Source organism: Hemicordylus capensis, chromosome 4 (assembly GCF_027244095.1).
Source record: "Hemicordylus capensis ecotype Gifberg chromosome 4, rHemCap1.1.pri, whole genome shotgun sequence".
Taxonomy (NCBI): domain Eukaryota; kingdom Metazoa; phylum Chordata; class Lepidosauria; order Squamata; family Cordylidae; genus Hemicordylus; species Hemicordylus capensis.
Genome location: NC_069660.1, coordinates 203,233,006 through 203,247,302, shown reverse-complemented (window position 1 = coordinate 203,247,302; position 14,297 = coordinate 203,233,006). Strand labels below are relative to the sequence as shown.

Here is a 14,297-nt window from a genome sequence, read left to right as displayed (position 1 = left end):
CTGTAGGAACAGAGAGTGCTTTGTGCAGATCCTGCAGAAAATCCATGAATCCTGCAGAGGATTCTGTTCTAGCAGGGGGTAGGGATAAAAGACTTCCACAATTCTTTCCAACTCTAATTCTGTCAGGCTGTGATTTGGACAAGAATCTCTCTGAAGAGCACAATTCAGGTGAGTGCGACCAGAGACTGCTGTAGACCTTGAGTGACCAAGCAAGTAGACAAGGCTGCTACTTGGAACTTGAAGGACTTTAGACAAAGAGATTGTGTATACCTTTAGGCAGAAACAAACAGGATGTGTTTAACTTCAGCTAAGGAAGAATCTGAAGAGAGGAGGAACAGTGTTCATGTTTCTTGTGGAAATGACACTTGCATGCAGAATGTTTCCCTTTGGAGGATGTATTGCCCCTCACCACTCAGCATAACTCTGTGCAAGTTCTCCTAGTAGAGGTTTTCTAATCTGGAAGCAAACCTTACAAAGAGATTTGCAAACAATCAGATGCAGTTTGTGGATACTATGGAGGACCACTTGATCTGGAGGTAAACGCAGGCACTCTAGTGATCCAGGGTTGGCAGATCACAATGTAACAGACCCCATTTTTGGAATCTGAAGTAATAATGGAAGAAATACCTACATGAAGGCTCATCCCTGATCTTATTGAAGCCCCAAGAGAATACATGAATTCTTCTCTCCCTGTTTCCTTTACATCCAATGTTTTTTTTTAAGTGTTGTACAGCATTTCCTGATGATGTAAACTATTCTATCCAGCATTAACACAAATTCTGAAGATGTGGAAGAGAGCATGAATGCCAAGTTCATTTGCAAACCACCTCACCTGCCTTGCTGAGGGTCATCTACCAACTATTCAAGTCCACGACATGTACGGCCAAAGGGAAGACACTGCAGTGCAGACTGCTCCAAAAATTTGTTACTAGATGGCAACTAGTCTCAGAAATTGTGCCATGATGTAAAATTTAGTGTGTTTCGGTGGTGATATAAACCGTTTTGCACTTGGGGAAGCATGTTCCCACTGGCATTTTGAGGCTGTTGATATGCATATTATTATTCCTGTAGAAATGTAGTCCCTGCCTCTCTGTGGAAGGTAGTGAAACCAATACAAATTGGTGTGCCAATGTGTATTGAACCAATACATGCTCAGATCCTGTGTGATGCAAGTTCCATCAGTTGTTGCATTTGAGGAGTTTGGAACCACAGATGGATTAAATCAGAGGATCAATGAAAGTCAAGTAGCCTGGCTGATCTGGATGGCTTTGACCTGGCTGAGAAGCATTAGACTTTGTTCTTCACTGGGTATGCAATACACACCATTTCCAGATAGCGTGTTGGTCTGCAGGTAATGTATCAGTTCTGAGGTGCATGGCATCTTGGGTGGCACTTAAATGGTTGCACTTGTACCGGGCTTGATAGTAATACCAAGTGAGTGAGTCATGCATTCCCCCTACCTTACACTCTCCTCAGAGAACTAAATCCTTCTCTATAACAGAACAAGTCTTGAATACAGGGTCTATTCTAAAGAACGTGTATTGGAGCTAGGTGTGGCAAAGCAAGGAGATGGCTCTAGAACTCACGAGCATTATGTAAGAATGTCTTAATCTGCTGTGTTGCAAAACAGAAGGCTTCTGTTGGGCAAAACTGAGCCCATTTCTTTTGATCTTCTGGTAAGTAGTTGAAGAACATGGACATCTTTTTCCAGAATGTACCTAGCTAGGAAGTCCAGAGAAGGTCACTCTACATGAACTCCTCTCAAGTGGAGGGAGCACAAACAACAGCTCCCTGGCTAAAGCTTTAAGATGTTCCAGGAGTTCACTCTGCACAAGAGTCAGACCTATATATAGAACTAACTTCAAAGATACCATGAAGAAGAGTTTTGATAAGCTATTTTAGGCAATCTAACAGCATGCATTTTAATGATTAAACAGACTTATCTTTTCATGAAAAAGAAATCTCCAGTAGCATCTTGTCTAGCTATTACACTCCTCAGCACCCACAATACTGCAGTTGTTCCAAACACAAGTGCAATTCATGGAATTTGGACATTACTCACAGTATCATCAGATAATTCTTCAACTCTATTATACCTGAAACGTCTTTCAATTATATTTCCTACCTTTTGCTGTTCCTAGATGGAGGTAGTGGTGAGTATCTGCAACTCTTACACAGTTAGTTCTGATGGTTAACCTAGTGTCAGTTCTCTTGACTTTATCTCTGTGTGGGAATACAAATGTTTGTCAAACAAATTGGTAATAAGTTCTTTCATGGCAACACAAGATCAGGACATTATCTTGAACTTTAAGGCAATTCAAGGAAACTGAGTGTGCTAGCCAGAACTAAAAATGCAAAGCTATTCATTTAGAATTACGTAGTAGTAATGTTAATGATTACATTAAAATAATGTAATGTAACACATTAACACAATACATATCATTATCGTCTGGCAACCTATAATTAGGACATTAGATTAAGAAGTCAGCATCTGTGCCCCATGAAAACTCTCCTTCACAATATTATGTTTACAGGGAATCTGAAAACCAAAATATTACTATCCCCAAGACACAGGAGAAGGGATCAGAGCCCTTCCCTCATTTCCACTGAGACTCTCTAGAAAGGAAAATATGGGTAGTTTTTCTGCCATATCAGAATTCATGATTCTTGGGCTGAAAGTATACAATGATGATTTCTGGCATGTTTGCTTTTCCTTTGGTAGAATGTTGCATCTCCTTTCTTATGTAGCTTTTTTTTTTTAAGCCAATACCTCCTGTGGTGAAACAAATTTTATCACAGGACAGGAGCTCCTGTAGTTGAAAGAAAGACAAGCCTTCCCCCTCAATTCACATTTTCTTAGGTTACTAGAGGAGAAAGAGGAAGTGGGCTGCTCTAGTTTTGACTTTGCTGATAAAATAATTTCTGCCAAGGGGGCCTGTGCAGTATCTTTGGCATTACAAGCAATTTAAGTATCATGGTTTATACTAGAGATGTGTATACAACCTCCTGCTTGTCTCAAAAACCATCTGGGTTTTGCAAACGTTCCTGGTAAATCGTTTTTTTTTAAAAAAACTTGAAGTGTTTTAGGAGTATCCGTCAAAAATGTTTGCAAAAGCTCAGGTGGTTTGTAGCATATTCCCTCTCCTTCTAAAGTATTAAGAATATGAACACACCTTATTAATTCGGGGGGGTGGGGAGCGGAAGAAACAGCAAATGTGTGTTTGCTCACTTGCTTGTTCACAGGCTGGCTTCAAAGTTTAAAACAACGCAGAGAAAACTACTAATTCCATGATCTTGGACAGGCTTCCCCAAACTGCGGCCCTCCAGATGTTGCTGAACTACAACTTCCAGCATACCCAGCCACATAAAATTGTGTCTAGGGATGCTGGGAGTTGTAGTTCAGCAACATCTGGAGGGCCGCAGTTTGAGGAAGCCTGATCTTGGATATGCTTAGAAGCATTTCAGAGTATGGAGTCTCTTGGGCAGGCCAAAAAGCAAGCCCCATTTTGAGCCTGATCCAGACTTGGCCAGATGTTAAACAAGGCACCGCTTTTTGAGCAGAGGGTACAAGCTTTTGTCCCTTCAAATGTCTGCCCCTGCTCCAACCACACAAACAAGCATTTAAATGCTGTTCCTCACTTGCTTATTATGGACATAAAATGGAAAGAGATAGCCAGCCTGATCTCCTTCAGGAAGGAGCTCAACAAATGAGGTACCATCACTTAAGAGGCCCTAGTTCTGGCAGCTGCCAACCAAATTTGTCAGTGGTAGACCAGAGAGCAAGGCAGGTTTGTATGGGGCAGTCCTTAAGGTAACCTAGCTCCAAATTGTTGAGGGCTTGAAAGGTTAAAGTCAGCACTTTAAATTGAGCCTAAGCCTAGAGCAAAATCGATGTATTACATTTCAGCCAACCCGTTCCCAACATTCTGACAGTCATGTTTTGCACCAATTAAAGTTTCTGAACTATCTTTGAAGGCAGCAGCACATGGAGTATATTAAAATCCAGACTGGATATAACCATGGCATGGAAAATCATGGCCAGGTCTCTTTCTCCAAGCACCAGTTAAGTGTTTTCACTGCCTCCCTGGTATTCGGTGTTCGAAATGAAGAGGTAGAGCTGGATATAATCAACAAACTGGTTAAATCTCAGCCCAAACCTCCAGGTGACTTCACCAAGCAGTTTCACGTATAGGTTGACTATATCAGACACGATGGATTCTTGGGGCACCCCTTAAGCTAATGATCATGGAATGGAGCAGTAGCCTCCCAGAACCACCTTTGAGGATCAGACCAGCAGGACCAGAACTACAACAAGACAGTGCCTCCCAGTCCCACCTCCACACATCATCCCAAATAGTATGGTAGGGATGTGCACGGAACCAGTTTGGCAGCGGGGTGTGTGTCTAACTTTAAGAGCGGGGGAGGGTGCACTTATCCTTCCCACCGCCGGCGTCCGTTTTTTCAAAGCCCGTAGGGGCGGCAGCAAACCTCCGTGCCGCCCCGTTGTCCAGATATGACAGGAAGTCTCCAATGTGTCTGTGCGCGCCAACATGTGTGTGCATGTGCAGGCGCACCGGAGACTTTTGATCACATTGGGACAATGGGGGCAGGGAGGTACGCTGCTGTCCCGATGGGCTTCGGAAAAACGGATGCTGGAGGGGGGGAAGCGGCGGGGAGGGTAAGTGCACCCTCCCCCGCTCTTAAAACAGCACCCCCACCGCCTTCGACCCTCCCCTGCATGGTTCTGTGCACTCCCTTATACTATGGTTGATGGTACGGAAAGCGGCTGAGGGGTGCAGGAGAATCAGAAGCGTTGTGCTCCCTCATCTATCTACCAGCACAGGTCATCCCTCAGGGTAACAAAGGCAGTTTCAGGCCCGGAACCAGACCAGAATGGATCCAACTAACCACCACTTTTGCTAAATGCACAAGCAATATTGAAATTTCTTTTATAAGTGAAGTTAATGCTTACTTTTCAGACTGCAGCTTTCCTTTCTTCTTGCTTATTATAGGCAAGCTCCTCTTTTCTCCTGTATGCTAGACAACAAAAGAGTAGAAGTCTTCTACCTCAGAAGCTAAGCAAGCTCTACATTTGCACTTATATTGAACACTGAACAGAAGAAGTTCATTAACTCAACTACCTGTAACCCTTTTCCCCACTATGCAGCCCTTGAAATTCACCTTGCTGTTTCCAACTAGGCTGAGTTTAACACTACCAGTCTGTGTACCTGCATAGTAAGTGAGGCAAGTAATTCAAACACTGTATGTGATCATCAGTCATACCAACACCACACAGAGAATGCAGACAAATCCATTGCTTAGTACCCCCACTAACCACATAGACTGCACTTGTTTAATACATAGTTATTAATAAATAGTTAATGTTAATAGTTAAAGTTATTAACATTAACTATTAATACATAGTTGTATGCAGGTCATTCTTTCAGCAAAACAAGAAGGTTTCTGTAGATACTAAGAAATAGTATAGTTCAGGACTAATATATGATTTGTGTTGTGTCGATTTTGACTCATGGTGCCCACAGAGCCCTGTGGTTTTCTTTGGTAGAATACAGGAGGGGTTTACCATTGCCTCCTCCCATCTAGTATGCGATGGTGCCTTTCAGCATCTTCCTATATCGCTGCTGCCTGATATAGTACCAGCGGGGATTCAAACCGGCAATCTTCTGGTTGTTAGTCAAACATTTCCCCGCTGCGCCACTTAAGGTGACTCATGGTAGTAGCAGTTGAATAAAATATTTATCTAACCTAAGCAGCCCTATTTCTGTTCAAAGTATGTTACCGGAAAAGGGGACAGAGAGAAGTCCATTCACCCTCCCCCGATAACCATCACTAAGTCCGGTAATCTTGTCAAACGTATATTGTCTGTTTCCTAAATTTTTGGACCGGCTCCTAGAGCCAAGGAAAATGTGTCAAGGCTTTATATTTAATACAGTTTATTCTACATTTAGCCCCCATACAAGCACCTCATGAACATTCAGAAGCTGCTTGCAATGCAGCTGTGCTTTTGCAGTGACCCTGCTTGAAGGCAATTATGTAAATCATGGCAGCAATGAGTCCCCACAGAGCAGTATCTGTTCTCACAACTGGCACCTCTGCATGAATGCCATCAACTGCAAGCCTGGCAGTGCCCCAGCATGCTCCCTAGATATTTGTTTGTATGAACCGAGCCTATGTTTTCAGAGCAATGCTAATGTTTCCAAATAACCTATACTGAAACCTTTTCACAAGTCCTATTAGCACTTTACATTCAGTGCATGTGCAACCTGTGTACAGTTATCCCTCGCTGACTGCTAGGGTTTCATTCTGGCAAAACCTCGCCGTTGGCAAATTCACGGTTGGCAAGGCATGAAGGTCTATAGAAAACAGGGCATTAGGGGAACCACGACTGAAAAAAACCCCTAAAAATAAAGGAAAATACATTCCCAAAATGCTAAAGAAAATCACAAAAAATCCTGTAATATCGCCAAGAGTCACCAAGAAGAATGAGCAGATCAAACCTCTGGAAATTTTTGGACCCCCCCCCCCCCACCGGCAAAATCACTCAAAGCATTTTAAATTGGCAAGGGACAGCAAGGGACCTTGCACCGTTTCCTATTCGCATATACTCCAAACCGTGGAGTATAACTGTTGGCAAAACCGTGGTTGGCAAGGGATGACTGTACACACACAGTTAACAAGGTCAACATGTTTTAGCAATACATAAGACTCACATGCTGCTTCTAAACTAGCAGGCAGTGTTCCCCAAAGAAAGTGTAAGTGCTCCAGGAATCTTTGGGGCATGTTTTCACTTCAAGTGCCCTGTCTTCCTCTAACCACACTCTACTCATTTCCCCCCATGAAGTGGCCAAGAACCCAACCAATAAAACCCACAAAGTCTGCAATCCCTTAAATTGTGAAGAGCAAAGAGTAAAATTAAAATTGAAGCCCATGATCCCAAATCAGTTATTGAATTTGCGTAGACTTTGAAGTGCTCATGGCTATTAATAAGAGGATGAGCCATCAATAAGTAACACATGTTTTGAATGTCTACCATGGGGAAAAAATACCTGATCAAGTAATGTACAATGTTCTGGATGCTGCTGAACTGCACAGCTTTTTCTTCTCCAGTCTGCCATGCCATTGTGTTCCGAATGCGTTATATCAAAGTCATCCAGTGATGAACATTTAGTATTAATTGTGCTGTTAATAAAAAGATGCAAAGATTCTGTGATAGCTTTTGTGAAGGTACCTCTATTTCCCTGTATAATCTTAAAATCCAAAAAATGTGCTTTCCCCATACAGGGAAGATGCTCTAATTTGGAACCTGCTAAAGTTTTCAAAGTAGAGCATATTTCTATACATAGACTCCTCTAGTACAATGCCCCTAATCTATTCACTTGGGACAATTAGCAATTGCATTTGTCTATCCACCTGATCTTGTCTCCCTCAGCACTATTATGTTGTCCCAAGTCTGTTAAAACTATAGCCATCTTGTAAGTAGATAGCAGCACATTGTTTCTGTTAAAAAGCTAGGTTAGCACACATGTGCAGCATTTACCTCTTGAAAGAGCACTTCAGTCAAGCTAACATGGCCTGCCACACCCTGCTGCAATACTAAAAAGAAGATGGTGGGTACATGGGTAAGTTGAAAGTTAGTGAGACATGCAGCACATGCTCTCTGAGTCTTCAGGCAACCATTCAGAATTTGCAAAGCTGTGGTAACATGATTTATTCAAGAGTTCCTTTCCAACACTTGTTCAGGTTGGTTGTTCTTCAGAATGTCTATGTTCAATACTTTCAAACCAATACACTTTTCAAGAAGCCAGAGGACAGATGCATAAGTTAAAATGCAAAGCTCTTAAAGATTTGCATTTACAATCCTGGCAACTCAATAGTTCTTAGGTGCACCAATTCCCATTCTCCTGACAGTCCAAAAATGTAGAGTTAAGATTAATGTAGTTTCCACTGCCAAGATCACCAAGGAGTGTAGTTCAAGCACTACACTGCAAACCAGGACTTTCTGTCCATGTTCCTGTAAATTCTACACTAACTCCTCCCATCCAAATGATGCCTCCTAGGTTAATAGCTTGAGAAAGGAATTCTATCCCCCCCCACACCCCCAAGAATCAAGCAAGCATCCTATGGCTTAGTTTAAATAAGAAAATGAACAAACTGCAAGCATTTAACACCTACTTGGCAACAGGACATTTTCCATTATGTTTCTTATGAATTGTTGTGTGCTGTATCATTTCTGGATGGGGAAAAACAAGTACTGATGAAATTAACTGTAGTTAATCAGAAAGTCTTCCATTCTGAATTAAGTATTAACAGGATTATAGCACATCAAAAGATTACCTCAGTGTACTACTTTAACACATTTGATCTATATTATTTCACTTGAACCCAAAGTGGCCATCTATAAAACCTGATGTTGGCCTAGATTTAGTATATCTAAGGGGTGCTATCTGCCTTATGAAACTTCAGTACATCAAGATCAGCAGACTCAAGCCTTGATTTATGTACCACCGAGCAGAAATGTTAGGGCCTAGAATAGAATTTCTCTGTGGCACCATCCCTTCTGCCATAAGGAGATATTTATCTTAGGTCACTTTTAAGCTTTTCAAAGGAAGGCAAATACACCTCTCCCTTCCAGCTGGCCTCTCAAGGCAAAGACCAAATATAAACATAGTTACAAATCTGTTATGTTTATTTTTAAAAATGATCATTAATGATTGCACCTAATTTTATAGCTAGTTTATTCCAAACTGCTTTAACCTCTCAGTCTGCAGAGTTTGGGAAGAGACACTATCTGCCTTCAGACCAGGGTGGATAAAAATCAATGATTTAAAAAAAAAATCAGATTTTATTTAAATAGGTTTTTAAAAATTTAAATCAGATTTTTTAAAAAAATAAAATGCTTTTTGAGGGGAAAAAATCTATCTAGTTTTCTATTTAAGATACATTATATTCCAAAGGCATTCATCATGAAAAATAAGGTTTAGTTTTTAATTATGTAGCATGAGGCTGTATATATGTAAGGTTTAAATTTTTTGGTAAATGAATTCCATTAATCCATTCACAAGGTCATGCTCTTCAAGAGGTTTCTGTAAGATTATTTTGGGCAATTGTTTGATCTAGAAGAGGACCAAAAATGAAACCTTCATCTGGTTGTAAATATTAGGATTATACCAGCAAGAATGAGTCCTTATGTAAAAAAACATGATTTAAATCTAGTCTTACTGACTAGTGATTTAAATCGATTTGATTTAAATCAAATCCACCTTGATTCAGACCAGTCAATGGCAAATTGCTTTGCCAATCCCTATTCATTTACGTAAAATATTTATATTCAGTCTTTCCACCTTTACAAGCCATAAAGTGGAACTATATACTTAAATACATCAGGGGTACAGCAAGGCTGGAGCGGGCCCTGGGACAAAAAGTAAGATGGGCCCCTGTCCTCCTCCCTCACAGAGAGCTGTGAGAGAGCAAAAAGCAAGCTGTCACCCAACCAGTAGGTCTCTTCCTTAGGGGCCCAAGGACTTTTGTCCCACACACTCACCCCAATTTGTAGCTACACCTCTGAAACACATGGCATCATGAAAGCAACAACACATTAAAGCCATGGGGCAATTTGTTCTCTGCAGTCCAAAATGCCCTCCGAAATAGTAAGGTCTTAACCTACCACCTAAACTCTATTAGTGACAGAGCCCAGCATATTGTGGGGGGTGAAGGGGAGATAAAGGATGAGCAGGGCCTAAAGGGATCTGAAACTTCTGTGGAAGGAAGCAATAATCATAGTACCAGATCGTTGAGTTCAATAGTCAAAATGGCACTTTGAATTGGTCCTGGAAACTGTTAACCTGGTTATTTGGTTTAATTTTTTAGCAAATTGTTGAACCAGTAAGGAACACAAACACCCAGACTCAAAGAATATCAACTCACTAATCTTATTAAAGCAAATAGAGATTTTATGGGCACAATATATAGGCCGGGGGTACATGCAGAATAGCAACTAGCGCTCTCCTTCTTATGACCTGTAACACTTATTTAAGCACTGTAAATTATCTATGAATAAAACACAAAAACAGAAAGATGGAACGTAAAAGAGAGGTTTGAGGATGAAAGCAGTAAGCTGGGGGGGGGGAGGAAAGGAGAAAAGAAAGGTGAAAAAGAGGGTGGGGTAATCTTCAAGCAAAAACTCCAGGGTTTCTGATGACTTTTTCCCCATTGACTGGAAGCAAGACAAAGATAGAACTAATATTTTCCCCACTTTCCCACTCAATTTTGTTTAAGAGGCAGGAGGACTTAATTAGGTCCCAGTTAGGGATGTGCACAAATGACTCATGCAGCCACAAGTGGGGCGGGGATCGGTTCCTTTAAAAAGCAGGTAAGCAGGACCTTACCTCCTCTTCCACCACCCCACCACTTTTCCAGTCACAGAGCTCGCTGTTCAAAAGGCTGCGCGTGGCTGCAGAACTGCTCCCAGCAGCCTGCACACAGCCTTGGTGTGCACATGGTTGATATGCGTTGGCCTGCAGCCGTGCACGGCCTTTTCAACAGAGTGCTGCGCCTGGAAAAGCGGTGAGGCGGCAGAAGAGCAGGTAAAGGCCTGCTTTTTAAAGGAACTGACGCCTGCTCCACCAACCAGTTCGAATGCTGGTGCCCAAACTGGTTCGGGCACATTTCTAGTCCCAGCAAGCTTAAGAACCCAATAAACTTCCTTTTGCTGGTCAATGGCTATATCTCTGTTATCATGGTAACTATCCATCATTCTGGCTGTGCCTTTTTTCATATTTACGTCACCAGTTGCATCTTTAAAGAAAGGTATCAACGTCTTAGCATCAACGTTTTCAAAACACTGCTGGTGCACGAATACAAACATCTTCCTGTATCTGACAAAGATTATATAGCATTTAGATAGGGCCAGGCTTTGCCCTTGTCTCAGAAATCCAAAGGACCGGCTCCAGTTAATCACAGCAGGTCTCAAACTGAAGCCTTTCTAAGAATAAACAAGGGTTAAGAAGGACTATCAGAAACCAACCAGCAACCAGCGAAATTGGTGTAAAATATGTTCCATGTGGCAGACCCTTCTTTACTGTTTATCCTGCACTTCCTTCAAGGAGTTCATACATGGTTCTTCCACCAAACCACCTTTTATCCTAACAGTCCTGTGAGGTAGCTCAGGTTCAGAGGTAGTGACTGGTCCAAGGTCACTCAGTAGGCTTAATACAGGGTCGCACAACTCAAATGCCCCAGGGCTGTTTTTCTGGGGGTAGCTGGACTACCAATTGGGGTTGGCAGGGAGACCAACACTTAGCCCGTCTGACCACCTCGGAGGTCTGGTCCACCTGCCGACCACAATCAGTAGACCAGCTCTCCCTGGAAAAACAGGCCTCAAAATGACACTTGAAACACTCAAAACATCTCAAGTGTTTCAAGGTTGAACTTAAGAACAGCCTGGATAGGCCCAAGGCCTGTCTAGTCCCACATCCTGTTTCACACAGTGGCCCACCAGATGCCTCTGGGAAGCCCACAGGCAAGAGGTGAGGGCATTCCCTCTCTCTTGCTGTTGCTCCCCTGCAACTGATATTGAGAGGCATCTTGCCTCTGAGGCTGGAGGTGGCCCACAGCCACCAGACTAGTAGCATGAATTTGTCTAAGTCCCTTTTAAAGCTGCCCAAGCTGGCCGATTAGTCAAAACAGCCGTCTTTGTCCGCTGTTTCGATGAATAGATTCGAGGATTTTGCTATTCATTTCAAGCTTGGAATGAGAAGCAAAACGTGTTTCGTGCACATCCCTAGTGGATATCTCCCCCACCCCCATCAAGGGACCCACAGCTTTAAAGGAAAATAGTGGTCAGAAAATAGGCCCTGCTAGCAAGCACCCGCAGTGCATGCCAGCCCCAAACAAATGGCAAGTCCTCTCCCTAAATCACTATTACGTTCAGATTGCAATCCTAGACATGCTTACTTAGGATGTAAACCTCACTGGGACCATTGTGGTAATATTTCTGAGTAAACATGCATAGGAGGGTGCTAAAAGAGTTTTAGAGAGGACAGAGAAGAGTTCCCTCTTCTTTTGGAGAAGAAGACCCAAAGAGTGACCCCTCTGCCTCTCTGGGGTGCTGTTGCTGCAACATTTTCCTACTTACAGGCCCAATCTGATCACCAGGCCTTATATTGTGCATGCCTGGCTTAATGGCAGAGTGAAGACTTGAACTCCCCACTTTTATTCCAACACACTAAACACCACTACACTGCCTCTACACTTTGACATGTTTTGGAACAGTTATTGCAGAACAGTTTTCAAAAGCAATACCAGAATGCATGAAAACTCTCAGGCCAGGGTATGAACAACAGTCTTTCCCCCGCTGGAAAGTATGTAGCTTGTGTTATCAATAAAGCTGGCAGAAGGTGCTGCAGGCACCACTACCACCTAGGTTTCCAGGAACGGTACTGGATCCAACAAAATTCCTAGATTGTGAACTCAGGACTTAAGAGGGAATGCAACCCCACCAAGAAGAGTCATACATTTACCCTTAGAGTTGCTCAATCCCCAACCATTATGGGCTTCACCTTATCTTCTTAAACGTGCCCGTTGCTAATCCCATGTGTGGCAGCAATCGCGAGAGTTCAGCAGCTGGATAGCGACAGGGATGAATGGGCTGGCTGGGGGAGATACTGGTGACGGGGGGGTGTAGGCAGGGGGGTGGGCAGCCAGCGAGCAGGAGAAGAAACCAGCAATGGGGATGGGCAGCCAGCCAGCAGGTGGGAGAAGTTGGGGTGGGAGGGTGACCAGCCACTGAGAAAGAAAACAGTGACGGACAGGAAGAATTTTTTATTTATTATTTATTTGATTATTATTTATTTGACTTTTATTTATTATTTATTCGATTAAAATGGCGGGGGGGGGGGGAGACCAGTGATGGGAGCAAACGATAACGGATGTGGGCAAGTGGCCAGTCGGTGGGGGAAGAAAAATGGAGGCTGCGGCAAACTAGAGATGCAGATGCTCTGCGCCTGGCCCAGCTAGTACTGATTAAATTTGTTTATTTGCTCTCAACCATTACAGAGCCCCAACACTGGCTCAGAAATTCAACTGCCGTTCCAGGCCTTGATAGAAATTGAGAAATGGAGCTACATGTATACTGACAATATCACATCCCAAATACGTGAACTTGACCCAGTCGTTTCATGTTAATGTTAAAATAGCATGGGAGAAAATAAGAGCCTAAACACAACAAAAGGTCTTGAAAAACCTTAAATTCTAACAAATTTATTGTGGCATAAGTTTTTGTCCACTTCAAATGCATGAAATGTTATCCTCCTTTGGCAGGTTTATGGGAAGACAGTAAGAATAAAAGGTAACACTTCAGTTAACTCAGAGGTTATTCTGGAAGAGAGACCTTTGCAGCACCCCATAGACAAATGGTCACAGAAGTGGAATCCTTCTATAGCCAACACCCTCCTCAACCTACCCTCCAATAATTTTCACCTCCAGCCTTTAGTACTTTCATAAGAGTAATAATATTATGATAGCCCAAAACTTTATCTGGTTAAAACTTGTCATTAATAAACACTGTTTAATTTTAGAATGCATGGTTACCTTCTTCCTGACTTGAAGCCTCCGAGCTGTCCTCCTTGAAATGCTCTGGAGTCTTAGATGTCTTCAGGGAGGACTGAAGGCTATCTGAAGGTAATAATAATTGATCAACTTCAAAAAGACATTATAAAGGCTCAATTAAAAGTTATAAAGCTAGATCTGCAAAGAACTATGGAAAGCAACTAGTGGTCTGTGCAAGGAATTGGACATGTAGATTAAGTAGTCACAGGTGAAACTACTTCCATATATTAAATAAAGATGTGAACTAGTGAGCTGAATATCATCAATAACAAGGACAGCTAACAAATACATGACATTTTGTTTGTAGCCAGGTTTCCTCAAAAACCAGGACAATCTTGATTCTCAAGGGGAAGCAAACTGAAGACTAAGCTATGCATATTAGGTAGTTTGAGATTATGCCTAAAAAGCATTGTATTGGCATGCACACACCCTTCAAAGGTATAGCAGATGAACTAAGCGGCATTCTATTCAATGTCTGAAGGTGTCACCACCTGAAATTAGAGCACAATTTGAAACACTGGTAATCGGTGTTGCGTTAATCTACTCCAAAACTTTACAATGGCAAGCAAGTCAGTCTGACATTTAGAAGTCTTTAGAACAGGGCTGCTCAACTTAGACCCTCCTGCAGATGTTGGCCTACAACTCCCATAATCCCTGGCTATTGGCCACTG

The 14,297-nt window shown here is 42.4% G+C and overlaps 1 protein-coding gene and 1 long non-coding RNA gene across 6 annotated transcripts in view; one reads left to right on the top strand and one right to left on the bottom strand.

The window, feature by feature from the left end:
* The window catches only part of ZCCHC2 (zinc finger CCHC-type containing 2), a 42,656-nt gene that overhangs the window by 9,875 nt on the left and 18,484 nt on the right, over nucleotides 1-14,297 (bottom strand). For both annotated transcript variants that reach the window (XM_053313550.1, XM_053313551.1), the window contains exons 7-11: nucleotides 13,609-13,692; nucleotides 8,194-8,251; nucleotides 7,068-7,200; nucleotides 4,973-5,037; nucleotides 2,126-2,223 (exon numbers count right to left, since the gene is read on the bottom strand). In XM_053313550.1, the coding sequence (XP_053169525.1) occupies nucleotides 2,126-2,223; nucleotides 4,973-5,037; nucleotides 7,068-7,200; nucleotides 8,194-8,251; nucleotides 13,609-13,692 (438 nt within the window). The remainder of the gene's footprint in view (nucleotides 1-2,125; nucleotides 2,224-4,972; nucleotides 5,038-7,067; nucleotides 7,201-8,193; nucleotides 8,252-13,608; nucleotides 13,693-14,297) is intronic.
* The window catches only part of LOC128352963 (uncharacterized), a 62,443-nt gene that overhangs the window by 35,957 nt on the left and 12,189 nt on the right, over nucleotides 1-14,297 (top strand). For all 4 annotated transcript variants that reach the window (XR_008320740.1, XR_008320742.1, XR_008320741.1 and 1 more), the window contains one exon: nucleotides 13,596-13,698. This is a non-coding gene — a long non-coding RNA (uncharacterized LOC128352963). The remainder of the gene's footprint in view (nucleotides 1-13,595; nucleotides 13,699-14,297) is intronic.